General features: G+C 37.8%; 1 protein-coding gene across 20 annotated transcripts in view; it reads right to left on the bottom strand.

Annotated features, from left to right (window-relative positions):
• The window catches only part of RIMBP2 (RIMS binding protein 2), a 216113-nt gene that overhangs the window by 179548 nt on the left and 16860 nt on the right, over nt 1–19705 (bottom strand). For all 20 annotated transcript variants that reach the window (XM_072415730.1, XM_072415735.1, XM_072415739.1 and 17 more), the window contains exon 3: nt 12481–12588. In XM_072415730.1, the coding sequence (XP_072271831.1) occupies nt 12481–12588 (108 nt within the window). The remainder of the gene's footprint in view (nt 1–12480; nt 12589–19705) is intronic.

Below are 19705 nucleotides of genomic sequence, written 5' to 3'. Positions count from 1 at the left end.
TGATAAATACGATGGGAGAAAGCATTACATAAGCTAGTGGGAGTACGTAATCGATTCATCAACCAGTCAAAGACTCTGCTTACTGGAAAGTGAAGTAAGGGCTACTTTTATAGAAATAGTACCTGTGGTGTGAGGCCTACTTTAAGGATATACACGTATTTTAAATATCAGTTTAAAATACACTTACATCACAAACTGTTCTTTAGAGTAATGCAGTTTTCCTCAAAAGCACTACAAAGCTCAGCGCTGCACTGCTCCATCAAGTGGTATACCACCATTGGGTTTTTATGCAAAGTTATCTAAAGCACATCTTAAATCTGACTCCATGTCAGCTGTGAAATATTATAGCCTCCATGAATAAAAAGAGGTATCACCTACATATAATAACCTGAAAAAAAGTAACTAATGCAGTGTCAACTGGCCTGATTCAGTTTACCTTTTGGTATTTTAAATAAAAAAGTCATTCTACTGACCACTGAATGGCAATCCTTTGAAATGTACATCAGTCTACATGTTTCCATAATTTATGACCTTGTAGCAAAATACATGACAAGCTTTAAGAAATGTAATTTCCCAAAGAGAAGTTGGTAATATCAGTGGGTAAAAAGTTGTCAAGTTGTAAAAAGAACTCGCTGTCCACAAGACAAGCTAATCCGACTTATTTATAGTTTTACCCTGCCTGAACTTCTCTGCACTGTGATTTAAAATCACAGTTTCTGTTCACATTTATTCTTTAATCAGAACCCTACTCCCCACACATATAGCTATGATAAACCACCAAAAAAAAAAATCAGTCGGCACAAACTGGTTTGAATGATGGCTAACAGCATGCAGAAGAGAAGGATCTTCAGTAAGGCAACATTGCACACAAAAATTATTTTGTTAAGGAAAGTTTTATTAAGAATTGCTATAGAAAAAATACAAGATGGAACATGTTTTACCAGCACATTTAAAAAAACATAATTTGGTAAATAACTGGCCCATTTACTATTTATTATGAATGTTCTGTCGTAGTCCAAAGTTTTCCAGTTACATTGTACATTAGTCCACCCTACCTAAACTAACCTAGCTTCTTTTACTTGCCAGCATTGGATCTCTGGTTTACTCTGCTGTTTACATCCTCCATTCTCCTGCACTACAAGACCTAACAGACTTGTAAAAAGTTGCACTTTGTGATAAAGATTTTGTGCTGTTTTGGCAGTGAATCCTGCAAGGTACAGTCCTAGTGAATGTGTGTACAATTTACCAGTCCCTAATGTAAGGCTGCATGACCTTTGAACAATAGCCAATGGGCTTAGGAGGGCTAAAAGAGGGTCTTTGGATATGTTGGCTTTCTAAATATAAAATAGATTTACAGAGCAGTCAAAGTGGAGGGTTGACAAACTGCATAATAAAAGATTAAGGTCAGTAAGGAAAATGTGATTTTATTCTGATTGCTAGCTTCCTGAGAAATCACCACCTTTGCTGCCTTTTTGTATTGAATTTTTATGGTTAATCAAAGACATCACTTTATCTTTGTCCCATTCATTGCAAACTACTGTAAAACCTCTCTAAAAAAAGGGATATTTTCCCAGCCCTTGGCCAATTTTACACTGCTTTACATCTGCCATCTCAATTTTCTTTAGAAAAAAAATACCTGTCTGTGCTCTGTGCTTCTAGAACATTTTAGCCAAATCTTGAAGTAAAACACCTTTCTGTATGCTGTATGATGAGCAGGATAAGAATGAGAGAATGAGTTATAATTGTCTTGTTCCTGGTCAGTTTTTAGGGTCAATGGTATTTTTTGTTTTCATGATGGGTTAGTTATTGATTTTTTTAGCATTTAAATAGCAAATGTGAGTGTAACTAGATTTTCAAATGCCAATGCATGCACTTGACTGGCTAAAACAGTATTTGGCAAGTAAAGGCTTTGTCTGGCTTGCTTTGCCTCAAGTTCAAACACACCTTAACTCTTGTAGTAAAACACCTGACCTCTTGTCCTTGTATATTTGGGCTTCTTCTTGTTCTTTAAAACTGTCCTGCTGATCACCAACTTTATACTGCTGTATCATTTGATGTGTACTAATTATTGTGGTTACCCAACTGCCTGTACTTTTTGTTTCCAGTAAATTTGGGCTTAGTCTTGCTTATCAAAACTGCCCTGCTGTATTTCAATTTTACACTGCTTTATTCTCTGTGGTCTTTTAATGCTAATGAGAGTTTAATACTATTTGGCTAATAGGAGGACAGTTTTGCATTGGAGATTGACTTATTTCTATCTGCCAGTAAAAGCTAACCTTGAAGAAAAGCATGTGTTCCTCCTAATACAACCCAAACAAAACAAAATCCTTTTTAATTTACTGATTATTGTGCTGCTCTTGTAAGTATGGAAAGCTAATTGTAAAAGAAAACAAGATTACACTATCACTAAGGCTACCTGTAAAAAATGTGTTTTTCTATAACACCACAGATAGCTTAAAGCTACGTACACAATTCCAATTATTATCGTCGGAAAACGAACGACGAACGTTCCTGCACGATATCTACGAACGATCGTATAGCACCGATCATCCACATAGAGGTAACGACACGATCGTTCGTAGATATTGTACACACAATAGATACGATCGTTTAAGCGATAGAGGAACTATGTGCACGACAGGAAAGTGAACAGACGTTCGTTCATCACGCATGCTCTGAACATGGACGATCAACGAACGACCGTACACACGAACGATGTTCAACGATCGTCGCCCAATCCGATCCGCCGGTCCGGTCGTTCGTTTCCAACAATTTTCCTCGTTCGTCGGCGTCGTGGGTTACTTTTTTACGAACGATTTTTTGCCCAATCGATCATTCGTCGTTCAATTGGAACGATAAAAATTGGAAGTGTGTACGCACCTTTAAGCATCCCTCAATTATGCGATTTTCTCTTGCATTGGTGCATGTCCCCCATGGCAATCCCTAGCATCCTGTGCCTTTTTTGACAGTAGTTTATCATTATTTTTAATGATTTGTTAAGTTTAAGATCGCCTAATTTTTAACAGGATTGATCAAACCCTCTGAGAAGGGGTGGAGTACAGCCCAGTCATACTTTCTATCAGTTACATGGTAACATACCTACCTAGGTGTGTTCACTCCACTGCAAGGCAGTTGCAGATTGTGCTTTACTTCTATCAGAACAAAAAGCTTGTTGATTGTTTTAATGAGTGAATATGCACACTTATACACCAAGAACAGATCAGAAACATCTTTGATTCAGTACAAAGCAGTTACCATGACAACCAATTATGCGGCAAAATGCAGACCCATGTGTACAGAAAGAACACCGAGAACACACTGCCTGAAACCACAAAATGTACAAGTGCAAATTTTCCTGAGAATCTGTTAGAGTAAGCCCCAGTAAATGCATACTGTTCTAACATGAATATGTACAGTTTTGCAAGCTTTAACCACATTCAAATGTAAATAGGAACCAGTGTTAAGAGTCACTTTATGGATTCATGAAAAATACCATACCAAGGAATAAACTTTGGATAAAGAATACAAAGTGCTACTGTGCAGCATCAATACATCCAGATAAAGACCAGATATTAAGAAGTTGGTAGTAGTTTAGATCCTTCCTCACCCTGGGACACCATATCACACGCCATCCTCATGCATTATTCATGTTCTGAAAATAAGAACCTGCTTGTCTTAATGAAGCATGAATTCACTTTCCCATCTTTTATTAAATTGTCTCCCTTTTTCATCAACTTTTCTCTTGGTGGGCATTTTATGAGTGATTGCTTTTTTGTTCCTAGCAGCTTTTTCTGAGGTCGGTGTACCTATCCTGACCTGTTTTGGCCTGTCTATGTGAGGGGAATGGAGCCACTGACTGTGCTGAGGTGGAGACCTTTGTCTGGAGACATTGATAATGTAGAATTCCACTGAGATTCCATACCTGGAGCAGCAGCAGCATAATACTAGCAGCAGGATCAGGACTCTGCTAGTAACTGGGGTCCTTCTTCCTGCAGTACTTGTGTGGTCTGCCCTGTTTCTACCCAGCTTTCTGGGACTGGGTCCTCCTGTCTGCAAACGTCAGGCGCTTGGATGTGGCACAGTCACCACATAAAATGACCAGACCAGCCGGATTTGGCCCACGGGTTTAAAACTACTAAACCTACCACATGCACCACTGCCAGTCCTTCAGGAAATTGGGGGCACTAATGAGATGGTGGGGTATCTAGAATTTTGCTATAGAACCCAGGGATTCCTCGGAATCAAGGAAAAGGTGTACATCAAGAAGGGTGACAAGGTGAAGTTCTGGATTTTATAGTTGATATGTCTGGTGAAGGAAGATTACGGTGCTTGAAAGGACACTGTAAACATTGCTTTTACTTTTTAAAGAAAACCTGTTACAAACCTGGGCATTGCAAACTGAGCAGAACATTAATTCTATTAATATGATTTTTTCACACTAGTTTTTAAAGCCATTAGGGTCTTCTACATTCAGTATGCATTTTAGTTATTATTAATAGTCTTTTCTTCTTTTTTTACCCTTTTTTTACTTTGAATTGACACATTAGTCACATAAATGTTGTATCCATGTATCCATTAGCTCTTTTATTATCACTGCCCCGGAATCACTTTCCCAAAATATTCTGCTATCCCAGTATTTATGTTTTTCCAGCTGAACAGATACATCTACACCATACTGAATACCTACTTTAAGGAACCAGGCCTGGGCATGTTAGAGCACTGAGCATTGGTCATCTGTTCCACATAGAGTTTTATTTTCTACAAGTGTGTTACCCCTTTATTTGACCTGGTAACTGTTATTACCAAGACATAAAATTAGAGGAAATCCAAAAATTTGGAATACTCAGAGCAAAAAGATGAGAGGAAATCTTTTTTTGGTTACACCTGTGCCTGTTGACAAATCTCTAAGATTTTCTTTTTTTTTTTCTGTAGTGTCTCTATCACAAGATGTTAAAAGAAATATCTCCAGCAAAATAGAGCCTCATCCCAACATCTGAAAGTGGCAAAAAAGGACAAAGACCAGAGGTAGGAGCGCTCTTCATGCATAGTGGCAAATGGTGAATGTGATCAAGTGGGTGGGGCAATGTTGATTTACTTAAAAAAATATATAAACAGAACAACAATTTTAAAAGGAAGAGTCTTTTAATGTTGGTCAAAAAGGATGAGAAATTCATATGTGCTGCAACTTCTGATGCATTTCACAGAAACATGCGCTTCATTTGAATTTTTACATTATCCAATCTGCAAAAAAAAAGTCTGAAGAAGCAGATGTTTTTGTGAAATGCATCGTTCACCATATCCTGTTATTTATTATCCACTGTTGATGCAAAGTCTGTCTTTCAAGATGAGGTGCAAGCCAAACTCCAAAACAGAGGAGTTATACACTTCAATATCATGGACAGCTCCAGAAATATTCTCGATAAGCAACAGCAAATTATTACAATGCTTTGCAAAGTCAATGCTTTGCAAAATAGCTCAGTCTACTGCTGCTATATAATGTTGCTGTTCCAAATTGGGTAAATCAGCCATTTAGTTCCGTTCTAAAAGACCTGATTATTCTCTATATTCAATACGAATCGAAGGTTTACAGCAGACTGTTTGCTGTGCACCTTAACATCAGGCTCACATTCAATGATTTTATTGGCTACCAGTGGCTGTGAGCCTATTGTTAAGGTAACCAGCAGGCAGTTTTCCTATGGACTGGAGGAAGTCAGGATGGTCTGTCCATTGACAACCACCACTCAAAGAAAATGCTGCCCATTGTGTACCTTGACAAAGCCATTGACAAAGTAAATATTAGTTTGGTTCCACTTGAATCAAGAGACATATGGGGGTTGCTGGCCTAGAAAATGCTAATTGCCTGTCATTACTTTTAGGCCACACATCTAGAACATGCAATATACAAATGTGTATCAGAAAAATTTGTTTTTTATTACTCTACTTGTTTTGGGTCAGTTGCAGTATTAAAGTCACATAAACAGTATTGCAGCCAGACAGCTAGCATTCTCAAAAGTAGGGATCAGCAATGATAGACATCTTTAGTTTCTGATAATAGTCTCTTTGGAATGAGGTCCAAAGACAAGTATTTCCAGATAAGAAAACAAATACAAACACATCAGACATAATAATTCAAATGGTGCAATGATTGGAATCAAACTTAGATCCACAAAGCTACACAGCTTCAGTGGTGTGTAACTCAGGAATATACTGTCATCCATTATCCTATTTATGAATTAAGTGTAGGTATTAGTTACATGAATAAGTCAATGATATGACACATCAGTCAATTTATTAACAATGACTTGCATTGTGCTGCCACCTAGTGTTGCTTTGTTATAATACATGCAGACCTTTTCCGTTATGGACTTGCACAGGATGTCCTGATATATAGTTCTAGCAAAAGATCAATGAAAAACTGATCAGTGGTTTCACCTAAACTGAGACACACAAATTGCTCATTGCTCAAGGAACCCACTAGCATCTTCTGGCGGGACCCCAGAGTTCCAAAGAACCCTAGTTGAGAAAGACTAGAAAGACTACTTGATGTGCTAGATGCAGCATCCAGAGGTGGGGTTTACTGCCCCTGCCACCTCTACAGACTTGAACTGGAATGACTTGTCACTGTTTATGCAAGCATTCCTAAGTGTTTGCAAAAAAACAAACAAACACAACAAATGCACTGCTTTGCTATGCTTTTTCAGCTGTTTAAAAGCTCCTGCACAAATGCCTGAAAAAGCCTAGTGGTTCCCGCCTGATACCACTACCAGGTGCCTATTGGTGCCCAGAAACAGAGTGTCTTCCTTATGTCTCCTGCCAGAAAAAAAGGAACACCAATATTTGATGCCTTCCTCAGAACCTGATCTGTCATGTAGGTATACCACAGTTTTGTTTTTTGTCCTGTATTACATTACATCCCATCACAAGGGAATAGTTTTTCTGCAGCCACACAATTTCAATATTTTTTCCCTAGAATTGGAACAAAGTATTATATGCTATGTGAATTGGGAATTATTTGTACAAAATGACATCCAAAGCCATAGTGTTGGGTACATAGTTAGACATAAAATCAATGCACATATGTGATACAAAAGCAACAAACCCATTCAGTAATCCTTATACATGACTGCACAACTACATGCACGTTCAATAAATCTAAAATTGGTTACAGCTTTTAAAAACATCCACTTACAAGTTCCACGTAATACCCAGTGAAGGGGCTAAAGACACTGTAAGGAAGATGATTGGGCAGTGGAACCAGACAGGCTACCTCTCCACCATCCCTGATAACAAAGGCATGCTTCAAACAGAACAAATCAATCATCAGACCACCTCAATGAATACACAAGTAGTGACACAAAAGCATCTCAATGCGTCAAGACTGGAATTAAGCAGACCCCTGTCTGGAGCCACAGAACATCTTATGTTTGCATGCAAACACCTCCAAGCCGTGGCTGTCAACAGGTGTAAGGAATCTGATACAGGTTGTGTATTTTTTTAACTTGAAGAAAAAATTAAGATTAAATGTTCTGAGCCGTTTACCAATGAGCGTATCACAGTTGCTTTAGCTAAGGAAGTAATAAATATTTAGAACCTACCTTGCTAGTGCTCTTTTCATCTAGATGTGAGCCCAGAGGGGTTGTATGTAAAGAGGTCTCATCCTCTGGGAGAAATCCACTTAGATGTTGAACTACTGAAAAAAATACAATTCAGTAGCCCTAAGGCAGCACCTGCAGAAGTCCACACATGAACCCTCCCAGCTATCCTTGCCTTAGGAAATACCAGCTAAGATAGCACTAGTACCTTGGTCCCTAAGGAGTAGATCTTTACATAAAGTTTTACTAGCCAGCACAGAAGAACTTCCAAGACAGTGCAGAAACCATGCCTGTACTGTATGCTGGGTTCCCTTCTCCACATATTCTGCTCTTCTAAATCCTTGTTTTATTGTGCAAAGTAACTGTCACCCAATATATTTCTAGAAACACCCCCTAAATAAACAGCCATAAGATGAATGTACATAGGAGTTATTAAAAGGGGACCAGGGCATCCCTAATGGGGAAAATTACCATTTTAAAGTAATTTCTTCCAATCTCAATGTATAAAGCATTACAGAGGTTTGCTATTTCTTTGATTGTACTGTATACATAAATGATAAAAAATAATACTGCACTGTCAATGTGCTTTTCTTTTATATTTCAAAAGAGGTTTTGTTCCCACACTCATGTTTGTCTCATGAAAAGAAGGCAACAATCATTGCCAATATAAAATTACAAAATCTGATCACTTTCAGATGATGATCTCAGTTCTAGCTTCACTGGAAGACTACAGAACTTGCCCAAAAACAAGGGTGTCATGGAAACAGCATGTTCTAACTTAGATACTCTCAACCAGCGGTACAAGTACATGTGAGGGTACTTATGACAAGTTCAAGTGGTAATATTGTCTCTTCAAATGCAAGTAAAACTGCAGTTTTATTGGTTATGCTAATTATAAATATCATTGTTTTAGAAAATATTCAATCCTAATAAATGATTCAGGAGATTGTTTGGAAAACAACTACAAAATTACTGGGTACACATTTTAAACTAGTAGGTCAAGTCAGTGTAAAATAAATCATATACAATCAAATTTTACTAATTTAGATCAACCTAAATCAATGGCAAGGCAATGGCCAAAATTATTAGATTGTGTGTGCCTATCCCTATATTGTACTGCATCTTTTGGGTGTAGGTTATTTTGGCAGCAGCCAAACAAATAGACACAAATTATTTACATTTATTATTTACCGGTATATTAGGTAGTACATATACAAAAAAAAATGTTGGACAAAGGCAAGATGCATACTTAAATTTATAATGGGCCATAATAAATTACAGAGTATCAACTACATGTCGTTCACAAGTCAGGGAACTATAAACTTGCTGACTTTTAGATGTTCTGCATACAGAACAGAGGAAGCCAGATCAAAAGGGTAATGTGTTTTATATCATAATGGCATGCACAAATGATATCCTAAGCACACAAATTGTAGAAATCAAGGGTGACCAATGTTAAATGGCTTTAAAGCTTTTAAATTACAAACTCTGTCTGGCGTTTAACAATAATTGTCACTTTTTAAAGAACTGATGACAAATTGCAGCACAGAAAAGGCACTAAGTTGACAGAAGGCTGGAAACCAGTAATAGTAAAAAAAAAGATAATCAAAGGATATCCACATGTATATTCCGGTTCAAATGAAGTCTTAAATGTATTATATAGGCTGGCAGTAGTGTAGGGGAAAACATCATCATCCATTTTAGCTGATGTTTTTGAAGGGGAGGCCCAATCAAAATTGATTAGTCTCAATGACACTTCTTGAATACCATTATTAGTCAGTTCCTTCTCCTTTGTTTTTTAATAACAATGTTGTTGATCTAATTAACAGGTAATTCACATTAGGTAATTAATTTAACAGCCTTTTTAAAGTATTTATGTAGGCAAATCTACTAGGCAGACATTAAAAATTGTACTTTGAAACCTTCCAATTACTAAATGACCTGGTTAAAGTTATAAAAAAACATTTGCATACCATTTGACAAAGACAGCCATGTTGTAGGGTAGTAACTGTGCAGGCATGCAAACGCATATCAAGCATCCTTTGATTACTCAGACCACCTTTTTAGGCACAACCAGAACGCCCAAGCCTGCATGTTTATATGAAGTAAAGAGAAACATGTAGAGAGAAATCAGTAATAGGTTTTCTCAGGGGAATGGGAACAATTGTACTATTTTTTTCCTTCGTTTTGATTGCTCTTGTCTCCCTGTGAAGTGTGGCCTGGAGAAATACTTAAAACATTTCAAACTGCCATATACACAAGAGGGAATTCAGTTGTTCAGGCAAAGTCTGCCTTTTAAAAAGTATGTTACTGGCTTTTAGTTCTTTAGACATGTTCATTCATAAGTTTATGTGAATAAAGGAGGGACCAGTGGACAAGGAGTTGCGGTATCAGCTTATCTACAGGGGAACAATGACAATCATCAAGTTTTCAAAACCAATCTTAATACTTGGAGGACAGATGTCTACCTTTCTTATATACATGATATTGATGTTCCTAAAACAACTATCATGTAATTTTAAGACCAGATTATTCAGTAAAACAATAAAAGTTTATAATGCATACACTGCCTTTATAGTATCTAATAGCATACTGTGAATTTATAAAACATGTGCAGAAATACACATAACCTTTCTAGTCTTTTTGCTGTAAGAACTGTGAGAATGTTGAATAGTCTTTCAAATATTAAGTACAGTACTGGTTATAGTTACCTTTAAATTAAAAGTATAAATTGCAAGCAGATCATATTATGTACAGTATGACAAATAAACTGAGCCATGCACACCTAATTAGGTTTTTTGTTGTCTTCTTCAGGATAAACTTGGTTTAAGATGTAAATTTACAGTTTAACAGTGACTGACTCAATATTTTGAGAATGTCTTTTGAGAGTTTGACTTAATCTCTCAGTATTCTGTCTACTTTCACTGTCGTAATGCCCCAGTAAGTGGGCAAGCTCTGCTGTCTGAGTATCTGAGTAACTGGCTGGGTGGCAAGAAAATTGAACAACTGACAATAGGATTGTGAGAAGTGTGGTTTCAGAGTCATGTTGACCAATTGCAACACAGTTGCAAGTGTAATGGGTAATGTCCAGAAACAAAATCAAATAATAAATTATAAAAGATAAACATTCAAAAAGCATAAAAAAACAGGTAGGAGCACACCAATCAGCCACAGCAAGAAAACCACTAGAAAAAAAGTAAACAACACTGCTTATCACATTACAGTGACACATTTCAAGGAATGGGGTAGTTTAGGTTTGTATAATCAGGCAGGTTATTATTGCAGAAAGAGACAGGCTATGTCCCTTCTGCAATATTGTGTTTTACCATGATTGCCCAATTGCTTTCATAATCAGAAAATCATTTACACAGGTCACATTGCAGCAGCTAGATGACTGGATCAGGGGGTCTCCAAAACTGTAGGTCTTGTGGGATTTTTTTGGGGGGGTGGGATCCTGCAAAAAAGCTACACTAGCACAATTTGCTGAAAAACCTAATGCTAGTCATAAGAGAAAGGTTTCACTGTGCCCATGCTGACCCCTGTCCACCACTCAACTGTCCACCACTCAAATCAATGCACATGTGTATAGGAAGGAGTTGGCTTAGTCTGACAAATCACGTTTTCTTTTAGATTGTGTGTTTGGGTAAGTGTTTGTGTATCATATACCTGGGGAATGGATAGAAGAAGGATGCATGTGTGGGACCACTACTGGGTGGCCATTCTATAGGATTACCAATACAGGAAATATGGTTGATTTATTGCCACCATCCCTAAGATAAATCTTTTTTTATACCACAATGGCCAGGTTTAACTGCTGGCAGCATTTACATTCAGAGTCTGACCACATAATTTTTGTCTACATCTAGTCCACGACTGATGCAGAAACCCTCAAAAGGACCACATTCCTTATGTTGGGTGTATAAGATATACCACTGTCTGGAGCTTGCACAGTTCGCATTGGTGTATCTGGCTTGCTCTGCGGCCAGTATTCTGAGGAGAGAGCCTTCAGTGTAATAGTTGTGTTACTAAAAGGCGAACCTCTCTGTCTCCTGAAAACCTGCATTGTCCTAATATTTGTGGCCTGTTCAAGTATACTGTATATTGTTAGCCATTCAGTACTAAACACATTCAAGAAGTCTATATTCTGCTAGATTTGGCAATATTTGGATACATTTTTTTTAAAACTTTATAGTCATTACAGTTTGGTACTAGGATGCTAGGAAAAAAAGAAGCAAACTTTATTAAACTATTGTGTCGTGGTGAATTTTTAAAACGTTGAGAGCTTTTGCTTTTTTGTAGGAAAACATTTCTTATAGTTATAGATCTCTTGTGGCTACAATTGCCATTGAATACCTATCTCTCTTTGATCCAAAAATTAGGTTCTGCAGCCAAAAACAACAAAAAAGCACCCTTTCTTGAAGTTGAAATTACTCAGATTGGGCTGCTGCTGTATTTCAGCCAAGCTAAGTGAAAAAAAAAAAAAGTCAATTACACTTTTAAAAATATGTTAAACCAGAATACAGTGTTGCTTATGCCATCTGTGAAATCTGAACTTTTCCATAACATCACGTAGAGTTTAGAGGCATCACCCAAGCAGTAACCTCAAGGATTAGTGTTTTTTCCATGTTGCTCTTATAACCACATAAAAAGCAAGACACTCTTCTTTCTGAAATTTATTTTAAAACATTTTTTGTTAAAATTTCAGCTTGCACCTGTTTTTAGGAAGCTTAGGAATGCCTTATAGTCAGAATTTAGTAAAACAATTCAATTACCACCCCCCAGACTTTAGTGGGGTCTGTTCAGGTTTCACAAATTTCAAAGCAAATTTAAACAAACCACCTGTATTTTGTATAGGTTTACAAAATAAGGTCTTCTAAAGACCACCTACCTTGCTCTTTGTGAAATTGGCTGCATTTGGCTTGTCTGAGTCCTTGCTGTTTTTTTTCTGGTTTGCTTGTTTTGAGGTACAATCTACTTTACTGATGTCAGGTTTCTGCTGTAAAAAAATACAATAAATACAATATGTAAACTATATAGAAGCTTTTCTGTTTTGCTTTAGTTTACTGTTTTAACCACCCGAGCGTTTAGCCCGACCTTGGTTCGGGTTAAGCGAACTTGCTACGATCGTTAACTCCGAACTAAAGTCAAGGTAGCTAAAAATAGAAACAAGCGTTATATTGCAATCTGATTGTCATACAACACTGTATGACAATCGGATTACAACTGAAAAAAAATACTTACCCGATCCCTGCAGCTCCTCCGCACACATCTTCTCTCTTCTTTCTTCTCCCGGCGTGTGCAGTGACGATCTCCGGGGTTTCCCGGTGACGTCGCTGCATGCGTCGGTGCAGACGGGAGGCGGGGCGGGAAATTCAAATAACGTTGCTTTGAACTCAATACAAAAAAGCTGTATTGCGTCCAATACAAAGAAATCTTTATATAATATATATATAATTGTAATATATATATATATATATATTATATAAGCTACTGTACAGTTACATTACATTATACACTTTTTTTTTTTTTTAGATTTTTTTTAAAGATTTTTTTTTTTTGTTTTATAAGAAAAATTTTCATTATTAAATTTCTAAAATTTTGGACATATTTCGGTGAATTATAAGTAATTATTGAGTAATTCGGTGAATTATAGCCTACAATCTAAAATAAATTTCCATGCAACAAATGTAACACTTTTTGCATGGAAGTTCGAAAAGAATTAGAATACCCGGCGTTCGTGTACGTGTCCCTCGGCGATTCCTGATGATGTCAGTGCGTGCGCCCGTCGATAGTGGTCGTAACGGGAAATTCAAATATTTTGTATTGGAATCAATACAAAGTCGTGTATCCAATCCAATACAAAAAAATACAAAATATATATATGTGGTTTTGTCTATAGGTATGTGACGTTGGACTTGAAATTTACCACACTAGGGAGGTGTTTTAGAAAAATATATTGAATTATGAATTATTGCATTTTCAGTATTTTTGATTTATTTATGTATTCTTGTTTAAGCTAATTTTTGTGTTTTTTATTTAATTTTGTTAAAAGTAATTTTTTTTTTTTTTTACATGATTGTGTGTTTCAAACTTTTTTTATATTCATGAAATCTACTAGACCCTTGTTCGGATATATTTCTGTAAGTTACAGGTCTACAATAAAAAAAAATTTCATGAAAAACAGTGTAACGCTTTTGATACAGAAATCTAGACATCAGTGAAACGCCCAGGTGGTTAAAGGATCTCCAAGTGAAAAACAAAACAAACTGTGTAGCAGATTCACAAAAACATTTGCTTAGAAAAATTGTATACAGTGGGGAATGATGCCAAACAGTAATATTTTGAGATAAGATGAATTCAAACGGGATGAGATTCAGACAGCGGAAAAGAAAATCACAAGCAGCATGCAATCACAAGTAGGGATAAATAGCCTTTATCCTTTATTTCAACAACAATAAAGTTCAAAGCACTATTTGGCACTTCATAAATTTTATTAATAAAATAAATAATCTATCTGTATTACATTCCAAGCATCAGTTTTCTTCACTCTGCTTGGCCATTGATCTTTCCTACAGTGCAAAAGCTTCAGGCTCTACCTTGCAACTGAAGTGGTATTTTTAGCTGTTTGCAACATTTTTAAGTTTACTACCACACTTCCATGTGAAGACCTCTTTGGCTCTCCCAACACATCTGAACCCCCTTATCCTAAATTACGGTTCCTATACTGCTGCTCTCGTCGCAATCTCTAATCCCGTCTTGCTAATGGAATCAAGACATTTTTATTATGACCACTCAGGTGTAAGCCGTGTACCGGGGGCTTTCTAGGATACAGCGAAGTCACAAACAAGGAAAAGCAGCCCACTGACACCAATTTATATAAAACAGGAAGTACTTTACTGCATACTATCACAATAAACAAAATTCCAAACAATAACCCAAAGAAAACACATTAACACCACACCTCCTAACAATATACAAATACTGGCCACTTGTTTAGCTGTGCTCAGAAACAGCGGCATCTTGTGGCTAAAATGCAGAACGACAGTAGTCCTATATTTTATTGCAAACATTGAACACATGTGCTGTTTTCTCAATCTCACACAGGTACTCCAGACCTCTCCTCGGGCCTCTCCCCAGACCTCTCTTCAGGCCTCTCTCTTCAGACCTCTCCTCAGGCCTCTCTCTTCAGACCTCTCCCCTCAGACCTCTCCTCAGAACTCTCCTCAGGCCTCTCTCCAGACCTCTCTCCTCAGGCCTCTCTCCAGACCTCTTTCCTCAGGCCTCTCCTAAGACCTCTTCTCAGGCCTCTCTTCTCAGACCCCTCCTCAGGCCTCTGTCCTCAAACCTCTCTTCAGGCCTCATTGTATCCAATCAAATACAAAATATAAATTTGAATTTCCAAGTTATTTACTTTTATTTTATTTTTTTTTATTTTTTGTATTGGATTGGATAGGGAGTTTGTATTCAATCCAATACAAAATGACAGTTTGAATTTACCAGTTATATACTTTGTAATTATATGAATTATTTTGTATTGGATTGGATACAGGAGTTTGTATTCAATCCAATACAAAATGTTTGAATGAGTTTCAATTTGAATTTCCCGCACACGCGCCGACGCACGTCATTACGCACACAGGGAGGAGCCGTCCGTTTTTTTTTTTCTCCGCCGGACGGCTTCTCGTTTCAGGGATCATCCGGCGCTGGAAGAAGAAGGATGTGGACGATCAGCGGGACCAGGTAAGAAGCCGGCCGGCAGAACACAAGATGCCGGCCGGCTTCTTACTGGTCCCGCTGGCACCCGACGAAGGCACCCGACGCTGGAGAGGGAGATCGACGGACGACGATCGATGGAGGACGACGCTGGAACACGAACACGACGCTGGATGAGCACAGGGGGATCAGGTAAGTAAGGATGGGAAAAATCTCGGGGTTAACCAAGCTAGCCATTTTTTTTTTCCCGTACGAAGGTCGGGCTTAACGGCAAGGAGGTTAACACTATGTTTATAGATTTCAAAATACTGGAAAAAAAACACATAAACACGCCACCACCTAGTGGGTGAATAGTAGAATGAAGGGTGCTTTTCAACCAATGTGTAACTGACATAACTCCATTTGTGTTGTCACTCCCTGCCAATGCATTTTGCATTGCCATGTTCCACTCGTCACTATTAGGTAACCAGCACCGAAAAGTGCCTTGCATTTTCCTCTAGCTGCATATAGACAGGAAGGAACTACAAAAGGGCTGCAGAAGAGCAGCACTGCTGATATCCTACAGAGGTTCAAAAAGGGTGAAAACAGTAGATCTTCTTAAATCTTCATCAAGAAGAGTCATCTTTTTAAATCTCTTTGGGATTCCATTGTTGAAATCTCCTTGTCATAGTTCCTTACTTTGATCCTGGTAACTTGGAGAGTTTTGAGTGTTTCTCCTTACTTGGGGTGTTTCCATGCCTCCTGTTATATTCCCTACATAATGGTGCCTCCTGTTATATTCCTGTTATATCCCCTACATAATGAACGCTTAAAAAGGAAAATGCACAGGATCACTTGCAAAATGGCATTGTATTTGGGGGAACCGGATCAGTGCATTCAACAGTACACAATCACACAGTGTACAACAGTGTTGTTTATTGAACACAAAAATGCTTCCTCCAGCATACAGGAATTATTCTGTAGGAAGGTTTCTTCTTTAGAACTGATAACAAAATATAGGCAGCAAAACAACAGTTCTAAACTCAGGGCTGGTAGTCTCTGCTACAGGGTGCTTTTTGCTGTGGTCCTAGAGTCTGTATGTCAAAATCTGCTCACACCCAACCACTCATACCCACTCATGCCACTTTTTGGACCTTTTCTCAGAGCACACCTGGCCTCAGGCTCCAATTTCATCCACCAACATGATTTGGCAGGTGCTGCAATGCAGGTGCTCCATTTGCAAATCTTGGCCTGTGAAATTAATGGAGTCCCCCCCCCCCCCCCCATTTTCTCCAATTCACTCTGGACTTAGATCCAACAAATGCTGTATAATGCTCCAATTCTTCCATATTAACTCAACCTTATCCGGGCCCTTTACTCTCTTCTCCGGGTAAAAGAGAGAAAGATGCTGCCACATACCTTCTACATTTGGCCTTATATACCTTACACTGCTTTATAAACATGGTCTCCCTGCTGGAGCCCCCATGAATCACAAATCTGGGTGAAATGGCACTTGAATGTATATACAGCTTCCTACGCTAACACTACATCACCAGCTAAAGGACAAGCTGTCTTTTTGTCTTATTGAAAGCGTGCTAGTGTTGTGCTTAGCAAACATTATGGACACTACTGGTAAAACCGTTACATAAGCAAATCTGCTAGAACACCAAAATTGTCAGCAAAAGCACAGAGCTGAAAAAAAACGTCATTATAAAAATATGCGGGCTAACTATGCTGGTACTGCTGTCCACAGACAGAAAGCTTATTGTACATTTACTAGCTGTGCCTAAACATACATATTTTAGTGTTCATTTGGGAACCTTTAAAGGACAACTGTACTGTTTTTCCCAGGGTAATTGTCCAGGGTCCCCACTTTCTCCAGGGCCTCAGAATGGCAAGGGGTGCAGTAAATGGGAATGCTGTACATTTGGTGCCCCCGTTTTATTTTTTCCCAAGGCTTATTCCTACAATCTAAATCCACAAAGATGCAAATTAGTCACATAAAAAAGTACATTATTACGTTTACCACTACTTCAAATGAGAAAGAATTTAGAATCAGGTGTATCCACTTAGGTACCAATAATCCAATTGCAGTGCTGAGTTCAAAGGAGTAATTCAGGACCATCAGAAATAAGGTTTTACATGCCTATAATCATAGCAGAGGATTTAAAAAATTCAACAATTGTAACTTATTTCACTGTAAGGAAAAATATTTCAAAAGACCCAGTAGATTCAGGCCATGAACTATCTGTCTAATGCTAAGTGAAGTCTGCAAGACCCTGTAATTATATTGCGGAATCTGCATGTATCTCTTGCCACAGTTGTAAAAGTACATGACTTTTCAATTGAAAAGAGATTGAAAATTACAGTGATAGGAGACAATTATCTGACCCACGATCTTGTGCAGTAAGCCATCACTGGTCAGCACGGCCTGTTTATTCCCTTCAACGGCAAGGGAAATCAAATAGCTGTCAGTCCTTCATTCTACAATCTGCAGCATCCCCGGTTTCCCTTTGGCTGTTAATGGTCTCTCGGCATCCTCTACTCTGAGACTGTTTGTACCTGAAGGGGACTTGGAGTGAGGTTGCAGCTAATGATCAGAGTAGTTCCTGATCTCAGTCCTGCACTGCCATTGGTTGCTGGGACTTTATAGCCTCTCTGCTCTCACCAGTGCCTATTGTGTTAAGCTGAGCTGACTTGCTGCTGGTGTGTTTATTCATAAGATTTACTGTTGCTGATTCTGCATGTTCCTGACCCTGCAATTGTGTGCTGCATGGACTGACCTCTTGCCTGTGACCCCAACTCTGCTTTGTCTTTTCCCTTAGATGCCTCGTCTGGTGGACCTCTGTCTCTGTATTCCATACTTGCCTCTGCTGCAATCTTTGGTACTACATTATCTGTGGGCTCCCAGTCCTTTATCAGTCCTTTTTCAGACTCCATCCCTTGTGCACAGAACTCCTGGGGGTAACCATGTGTTGGGACGGCAAGATAGAGGAGAATGCAAGGCCATTTGTCTGAAAGTTTAAGTTGAAACAGAAATGGATTTCAACACAATAGAAACCTGAAGCATACTAGCCGATCACTAAGGAATGTCTCAAAAAATAAATAAAGGATTCTGGTCTGATTTGAATCCCCTTAAAATGTTGTAACAGTTTTTTTTGGCTTCATGGATTTTTGCTTTAAGGTAAAGCTAGTAGGTCTTTTGGTAGGTACCAAGAGTAAACCTAGGGGTCCACTTATTTACAAAAAATGCACTGGGGATGGTTACACTGGGATTCCTGATGGGCAAGGTGGGTGAATTCCCAGTGCACTCATGGGTAAATACTAGAAAACTGGGTTAAGGGTAATTAACATGTTTTTTAACATTACATCATTTTTATTGTTGAATAAATTAATGACAAGACATTTTTCTTGTTTTATTTTATTTCAGTCTGTTGTCTTGTATCTGTATGAAATATTTGAATAAAGATCTAATGTTTCCTTGTTTATTAAGTATAAAAAGTAAATCATTCACATAGGGTATACATACATTTGTACATAACTGTATGTTCTTTTCTTAAAGCTTATGTAATAACTTTCTCTCTCTTAGTAGACCACTCAGATTCAAACTTACAACTTTGAGATGCAATTAACAGCTATGGACAAATTTGATTACATTAGGTTTGTGTACATTGGAGACAGCCAGACACTGCAATCGACATGTTTGGGAAACCTCATTTCAAACAAGAAAGCAAAAGGGATTCCCAGATCACAAGGCTGCCAACAACATTGAATGGATGATAGCTGGTGCACCACATCAATCTCTAAATGCATCTTTAAGATTTCAATTTTATTTCAGACTGAAGTGTACTTTCCTTCTTTTATGATATATTTTGTCTACAGATTCATTACAGAATTGATCATATCAATAAGAACTTCTGGTTATCACCTATTTGTGTTATTTAACTGGATCTTGTGTTTATGAATGGGTTAATCATTTCCAGGTTGTAACAATACATCTCATTCATATTTTATCTTGTATTTCCTCATTCTTTTCCTCACTTCTGCTGTGTTGTTCTTTGGCTTCATTATTAATTCATCTGCTGCATTTTTTCTGCAAAGCTGTTGAAAACCACTAATGTAATACTCACTTTCGCAGGATGCTTAGTGGTGCATTTACAACCATCAGTCCACCTACCTACAACATCCAAATTACTGCAATAGTATATTTGGAATGATTGAGCAATAGCTTTTGCAGTTTGGCTAATTTTCTGCTGGTGAAATTCACCTTGTTCAAAATTTTAAACTACATTTTGCAGAGATTAATGAATACACACAGATAAATGAAAAACAATGCTGGAAAAGTGTGGGGTAGGGTATAAATTTGTGGTCAAAATTAACAAAAATTATTATGTAATAATATTATTTTAAAAGGATTCACC

This window comes from Pyxicephalus adspersus, chromosome 6 (assembly GCF_032062135.1).
Source record: "Pyxicephalus adspersus chromosome 6, UCB_Pads_2.0, whole genome shotgun sequence".
Lineage (NCBI taxonomy): Eukaryota > Metazoa > Chordata > Amphibia > Anura > Pyxicephalidae > Pyxicephalus > Pyxicephalus adspersus.
Note: the sequence above shows the minus strand (reverse complement) of the source record. Positions and strands in the feature narration are given on the sequence as shown.